This window comes from Bradysia coprophila, unplaced genomic scaffold (assembly GCF_014529535.1).
Source record: "Bradysia coprophila strain Holo2 unplaced genomic scaffold, BU_Bcop_v1 contig_94, whole genome shotgun sequence".
NCBI classification, from domain to species: Eukaryota; Metazoa; Arthropoda; class Insecta; order Diptera; family Sciaridae; genus Bradysia; species Bradysia coprophila.
This window is the reverse complement of record NW_023504022.1, coordinates 2,340,375-2,348,448: the sequence shown is the minus strand read 5'-3', so window position 1 is coordinate 2,348,448 and position 8,074 is coordinate 2,340,375. Positions and strand designations below refer to the sequence as shown.

The 8,074-nt window shown below is 37.3% G+C and overlaps 1 protein-coding gene across 7 annotated transcripts in view; it reads right to left on the bottom strand.

Annotated features, from left to right (window-relative positions):
* The window catches only part of LOC119084841 (capon-like protein), a 99,397-nt gene that overhangs the window by 43,478 nt on the left and 47,845 nt on the right, over positions 1–8,074 (bottom strand). For all 7 annotated transcript variants that reach the window (XM_037194948.1, XM_037194943.1, XM_037194946.1 and 4 more), the window contains exon 3: positions 649–720. In XM_037194948.1, the coding sequence (XP_037050843.1) occupies positions 649–720 (72 nt within the window). The remainder of the gene's footprint in view (positions 1–648; positions 721–8,074) is intronic.

The window sequence follows — 8,074 nt, the reverse complement described above, 5'->3', positions numbered from 1 at the left end:
AGTTATCTGAAAAAACGAAATTTTGCATTTTTATATGGAAGAACCAGAATTTCTAAATCCAATATCTCAGCCAATTTTGAAGCTGCAGTAACGTGTGATAGCTCGTTGAACTAGCTCGGAGCCAAGGGGCAGAAGTCAAAAAGTTGCTGTATACATGCTCCGCCGTCACCAAAAAAAAAATTACACTTTTTTGGTAGTGGACTTGCGTCACGCCCGCTTACTAACGTGCGGGCATGATCTAAAGAATTGACACTTTACGTAGTCTACCTAACGACTTTTTGTTTCGAAAGCGGACATGGAAATGTTTTTTTCACGATAACCAATTCGAAATTTTCCGGTAACCCAAAAAACGTAAAACTGACTTCTCGGTCCATAGATTTCTCTGGGCTTTGTTCAGCGAAGGCTCGAGTTCCGGGTATCGAAATTTTTACAAAAAAAATCCCGGTAATAGGTTACCAAGATACCGGAATGCCCGGTAAATGAAACTTCTTATGAAGTTCTTACTTCCACCGTAAACACAATATTCTCATGACAAAGGCTTCTAAAGATTCAGAGGAACGGAGGAAATTATTATTTTCTAGTCTACGTTGTGAAAAGTGTGTCGAGAAAATGGAATGACTTATAATTTAGACGGCGATATGCACTCACCCGAATTCGTCTCATAGCTTGTACGATTTCCGTTCTACTGTTTGGTCGTGGAACCTCTTGCCATCCGATGAGCTGAAATAAACAAATTTTATTTGAGAACGTAAATCATTTTGAGTGAAATTATTTCTTCATTTTGCGGAGTTAAAACTGATGTTCATCGCTGACAATTTTAGTCAATTACGAATTAAACATCAGGCACAACGCAATAAAAATACTAAACCCAAGGCAAACATAACCGTCGCTTATAAGATTTTCCTAATCTTTCTATTTAGTGTAACAATCTGTTGTGTACATGTATCATGGAAAGTGATTCGGGCGACAGGGCCGCATTTCGTATTTAGTTTTTTAGCACGAGCGAATTAAAATAACATCAAAAGGTAACGGAGAAATTTGATAGGTGAGACGGATATATTCGTTTTTAGATTTCGCACAGTTCGGTTGAATGAATTGCACGAGTAGGAAGTTCCCACTAGGTTAATGGTGGCCATTTTCTTATCTTATCTTAAACTAAACCTAGAAGACTTACACTACGCACTGTGTGGTACACAGAAGACTACAGACCTACTCTATTTCTTGGGACTTGAAAATGTAAAAAAAAGGAAGAACGAAGCTCAATCGCCATTCCAATCTCACATCCTGTTCATAAAGCGGAAGTTACTTATATCTGCGTTAGCATATCACATTGCCACCAAAGATGTAAATTGCCCACTTTTTCACATTAGAATGATGCGGCACTGACTTCAAGCCGTGTAATTATACAATTGATTTCAAAATTGATGCAAAAATAGAATTTTGGCGCAGTTTATTGAAAAAGTGACTTTTAAATGTTGCGTAAGGTTATTTTCGGTCGACAAAAATGTGCATTTAAAAATAAAATGCAATTACACAAACGTATACAACGTCGCTGTATTGCACTGCTAAATATAACGACAATTTTTCGACATTACAAGTTAACAGAATGTATACGTTTGCGTTGTCGTGTTCCCAATTTTAATAATAATTTACGAACATTTAATACTCAGCTAGAAGTGGGCGCCGACAATTTGTTTTGAACGACTAATAGCTGAGTCTTCCGAATTCGGTTGAGCCAGTTAAGGCAGACATATTTTCTTTAATGAGAGTCGATTCCAATTACTTATGTAAGTTATTTTATGGACCTAGCGTCCGGGAAATAATTTTTAACGCGCACACCAAAAAAATACAGTCAGAGACAGAGAAATTTCAGCATGAATTTGATTCAGCTGTTTTTCATCTGATGAACACATAAACACATAAAGCTGGTACACGCACGCAGTAGTGGTAAAACCGTATTAAGACGTGTAAACAGTTTTGATTGTTTATGGGGATCAGTTGAAAAACAGCTGAAGCAAATCATGCGGAAATTTCACTGCCTCTAACTGTAATGACCTGTTTTCCGGGATGAATTAAGCTTTCTCTCTTTGAGAGGATCGGCGTTTACGGTTGAGATATATTCTCCTCAGTTACAACTATACGAGAAATAGAAATCCGTGGCTAATCGGCTGAAAATCGGCGACACGCACTTCTAACGCAGCTTGTAATTTAAGAATGAGTGTGACATGTTGTTCCAATTTTCTGTCAGTTTCAGTTATCTTTCTCTGTTCATTTTGTTTTTTTTTTTCGGACCAAGCGCTGCACTCAACCATTTTGAACTCGACAATTTAATCTGTGATGAATGATGTTTTAGCGGCATTGATAGATCGACGCAATTTAAATTCGAATGAAGAAAAAAAAACATTTTGCAAACGAATCCAGAGAAATATGAAATCAAATTGATTGTTTGTTATTGAAAGCGTTTTATTATTACGCGTTTTGTTTTGAATAAATACACATATACAGGAAGCACACGGAAGGGGAACTGGTACGATTGATGCAACGAATGCTTGATACATTTTTTTTTAAATTGGGTTTCTATTGAATCAACTTGGAACTGATTTGAGAATTGGAGTTCCAGTTACTCTTACTCCATCTGAAAAGCACTCGATTTTAATTTCGAATCCAATATTTTTCGGGAGATCAAAATTTGTAGCTATCTTTTGGACGTTAATTGGAATTTTTGGAAAGTGGAATTCAATTACAGAATATGTGGGACGCTTCTGTTACTGCAGACTTTCGGCTATTTCTGATGGTTTCTTTTAATAAATCTCAAATTAAATTCTATGAAATATTTGGGGTATACCCAACGTCCTTAGCACTAATATTACAACAGCCGACATTCACATTCTTAACGGTGGACGTTCGTGTTGCGTCAATAGGGCTTTTACGTAGGAACATTTATATTTAAGTTTCGAGTTCTAAAAATAAGTGAGTACATACGCTTACAAGGTGTCTGACTCGGCTGCTTCATTTAAAAGCGAAAACTTGTTCAGCGCAATATTTTCACACGAACAAATTGGTTACACAAAATTTATCTATGCAATAATCATTGATCAAGTTGTATACGTATAAATTTACACGTTCGTATGTTACTCAAGAATTTATTATAAATTTTGTTGAATTTATGATTTGTGTCTGTTTATGACTTCAATTAATATTGCACTGTAGCTAATTTCTTAATGTGGCGTTTGAAAATGTGCGAAATATTAACATTTTTCCTCAGGTTTATTTACCAATTCTGTGTCGTCATGAAAGAGAAAAACTACAAAGATTGAAGGGTCATAGGGTATCAGTGCGTCAAAATTTTTTTTAGAGGATGAGAATCATATGCCCGGGTCTTTGATAGAGGTTTTCTAGTTTTTCTTTTCCGTTACAAAAAACTATGTTTTATTGAAATCCTAGGGACGTTCTAGAGACTTATGATCTCAGCAGTATTTAAAGGTTACCTAATACAATAAAATTGAAGAGTGACAAGATCACTCGGTTCCAATAGATAACTTTCAAAACCGTTTGAAATGCCATCTACGTTAAGAGACACCAGTACTTTTCCGAAAAGCATACATTAGGGCGATTTATAAATACTGGATTTTAGTTTACTTTTGATGATATCTTTCAACCAGAATCCTTTTTCAAAAATGTACGACCGCAATTCGGACCACGAATGTGTTAGCTTTCAACAGAAAATAGATTTGGTTGTAGCAATTTGACCAGCTCTGAGAACAGTGAGCAGTTTATGAAAATTTTACTAAACTGTTCACTTTTCTCAGAGCTGGTCAAACGACTACAACCAAAACTAATTTTTATTTAAAGCTAACACATTTGTCGTCGTTATTGCGGTCGTACATTTTTCAAAAAGGATTCTGATGAAAAGATATTAACAAAAATGAAATACGAAACATGCAAATGTAGGCTACAATTTTAGCTAAGTGCCTCTTAAGAACTGCCAACCACGTCAAATAGATTGTCATTGAACGAGAGATTATGAACCGCCGCCTATTGTTCGTTCTTTTTTTACAAAGGATTTCAAATGTCGTACTTAAATGGTAACTGCTTGTTGTTATAAATGTTTGTGTTAAATAGAACACAACGAAACTAATCAGAGGTTACGTTTGAAAGTTCCGTAAGTCTGAATTCACAGTCTTTCCGTTTGGTTTTCGTTTCCATTCCACACCCGTGTCCTCGCCACCTTACGGAATTGAAATCCGGACTACGAAACCCCATTTTTCGTCTTTTGATCGCTTACCACCAGTCAGGTATGGAAGATCAAAAATATCTGAAACTGGTTTTGGGGCTAGGCACCAAGGCATAGACAAAAAAAAGTCCTAGAAAAAGTAGCACCGATTTCGGTCAGTCGAAATTGAAAAGAATCCCTCTAGCATACGATTCGTGTTTCATACAACATTTTATGCAATTCATGCTGTGAATCGCCTGAGGTCACCGACCTTCTTCAGCTATTGTGTTGGTGATACCGAATTGGAACGTGTGCCTAATATGACGGATCTGGGTGTAGTATTGGATCCCCATCTTGACTTTAGAGCCCATATCGACAATAAGATAGCGAAAGCCTACGCTATGCTTGGTTTTCTGAGAAGGATTTGCGCGGATTTTGTTAACTTGAAGTGCCTGACATCCATTTACAGCGCTCACGTCAGGTCTCATCTCGAGTACGCGTCTGTGGTTTGGAGCCCCGCGTCTGTATCACTTAGCAACTCAATCGAATCGATCCAGAAACAGTTCGTCATGTTTGCACTCCGGCGGTCGGTCAGAAGGGATTCTAACTTTCGGCTCCCACCATACGACGAGAGACGTAAAGTTTTGGGACTTGGCCGTCTTTCTGATAGACGCATTCTGAGTCGTGTGGTTTTTTTGTATGACGTTTTAAAGGGAAGGGTTAGTGCACCTGATCTTTGCGCCCAGTTTGACTCTTACCGTAATGCGCCATCTCATTCCTACGGACTACGTGTGATTGATATGTTTCGCCCACCCCAGCACAGGACCGATTATGGCTTCAATGAGCCAATAACTGCGAGTTGCAGAGAATTCGAACCTTTCAAAGCAATTTATGAGAACAGTTATACTCGCCAAGATTTTCGTTCCAGGGCAAGATCGCTGATCACATCATCTACTTGACTCGTCCTGCACAAACTTTTCGTTTCTCACCACGATTATTGCAATGGTCACGCTGTTGGACATGAAAATAGTCTTGCGGTATGGCTCATTTGGCACATAGTGTACTACATAAAGCAGAGGGTGGTTACGACTCCGACGGGTCGTTGCCGCTTCCGCGTTGCTGGTTTCGTTTCGGCTCACATGCTAATTCGTTTTAACTTACACGCATTGTCAGCATAGCTTCGTTATTGACTACATTTTGTAAATTTGTATTCTTTATGAGGCCGTTTGATAATAAACTGTTCAAAAAAAAACTAGCCGTAAGTTACACAGCAAATCTCAAACTATTTTAGGCGCTAACTTACGAAACGACGGGTTTGCGGAAATGCTTTCATTTAATTATGTACAATAAATTAGAAGCAATCACTCTTAGGGACCTTTAAGATGACATCATCATTTTACCCAAAGACGAAAAGCTCAGGGGCGCAAATTGCAAGAACCGAATTTTTATACACAGAAAACCAAAACAACACTTCTTTTCACATTTATTAAACTTCAAGGAAACATCCTTTGGAACGACAAAGAGAGCTATAGATCTTCCCTTTCCCGCAAATCACGTAAAGTAGCAAAAAAGACAAAAAGAAAAGCTGTTTCGACCTCGAGAACTAGCGGCGGTCACAGGTCAGAGTGGACTGACCATCTTCAGTTGCTTCCGCTAGCCTCTTACACAAGACAGCAGCAAAACTTTCCATGAACAAGTGTAGGATTGTTTGCATTGAAACATTGCCATCTTCTGATGGAAAATTTTGGGTAAATCGCGGGAAAAAAATTCTTACGTCAACCGTCTGATCCGTATAAGGTAAACGGATATAAACAAAACTAAATTTTCAATTCAAAAATCTGAAACTAAAACTGTGAAATACGTTATTATGATGCTGAGTGCAACAAAAACCCTTACACTAGTGCAATAAATTACGTTCATATGACATTGCGCACAACATTGCGGCGTAAGTATCGAATTCGTTCTCTGAATTGCATAAATAACTATTTATTCGCGGATTGCTAGAAAGGTTTCCCTCATTTTACGCACTCGACCATAATGAACAGCAAACATGTGCATAGCCTAATTTTGTTTAAAAAATATATTAGAAAGTCAGTTCAAACCGCGATAAACTCAATCAAAACAATTACGAGAAGGTATCTGTGTTCTTAAAGACGCACGATTTACATATTTTTACAACTCTTTTCCATGCCCAGATCATCCGTTATTTTATTAGTATTATGTACTGTATCGCATGTTTGTAATATCCCAGACTTGACTACTACCAATATTGACTGACGAAATGTAATGCGTATACAGAACACCAAGCAATTTGTGTGTACGTACGTGCACATACATAGTTCAAAACGAAAAAAGAACTCGCAAAAGATTATTTTTAAACTTTTGTTTTAAATTAAAATTTGCCAATTTTAAATTGAGAAATGCTATTCTTAAATCAATCGAAATGAATTTTCTGTTCAACCGAAAGGGATTGACCGCAATGGATTTCTATTTACAAACTTATTTCAACGGTTCAGACGTGGCCGTCGAGTTTATTTTCAAATTCTATCAAACCTAAATTTAAACTTAAATTTAGAGTAAAATGACCATCAGGCTTGGGTGTGTGTGAGGTTTCGCGTTTTTTTTTCTTTTTGCTAACATTAACGCGATATTAAATGCAAAATTGTGTTTCTTGCGTTACGTTAGTGTTATGGTTTATGTCATGTTTTCCACCAGGGCAAGAGTATATTCGAAAATATTGCAGTTATAATAGGTCATCGTGTAACACATGTTATGTGAATTTTGTGCTATCGTAAACAGATGTACAGACGTACAGAACACACAAACATTGTAGAATATTGTGTGAAATTGATGAGATTTATGTGGCGGAAAAGACAGGATGAAGCGTACACACCATTTTGTGCTCAATAGTGAATATAATTCAAGACGAGGCAGTTGAATGTCCGGATTAATAAATATTATGAAACGGTTGTATTCATAATATAAAAGTCCAAAATGTAAACGTTGCATTTTGAAAAAAAGATTTCTCTTCACCACACACGGTGGGGTTGAACAAAACTGAAATAGAGTCGCGACACCACCTCTGATTTTTTTTCATGTTCTTATTGAGGGACTCGAGTACTATAAGGAACCACATTCAGTTCGCGGATCCATCCAGCACTCATGGAGAACCGGCACTCATGGCCGTGCGGGACCGACGAGTCAATTTGAATACACATTCTTATCGCAACGGATATAGTGACTAATTCTAAGCTAATTCGTGGTGAAATGGCCTCCCTCGACAACTTAACCACGTAGCTACAGCCAGCTTAAGTCGAAAATTTGACATCTTTGAATGGTGATATGTCTAAGATGAAAAAAGTTTGAAACTCTTTGAATGACTCTATTAAACGCCGAGAATGGATTTTACAAAATTTGTCTGAATTGTACAATATTTGAAAAATGTTATTTTCACCATCCTCGACAAAACTTCGACTCATCTGTAATACACAGGTTGAACCTGTGTGCAACAAAACAATAATGCCTGTCAGCTTGTAGTCTAAGTCTAAGCTTTAGAACGATGCCACACTTGCCATACCAGCCTCACAACAAGTATCTGTTACGACATTTTGTTTGTAGCAAGGTCACTCTACGCCAAAATTTTCAATTTATCATCTATCTTCAAGTGCCAGTTCCTTTCGGATAAGTGGAATTGTTCTCCATTCTTCATTAATAAAAGATTTAAGTTATTTAAAGCATTTTTTACGATAATTACGTATATCTGGAGTCGATTAAAGCTGATTTCGTTAGCCGGTAGAGGAAATTTAACCCAAAAACATGTGGAAATCAGCTTTAACCGACTCCAGATACACGTAATTAATG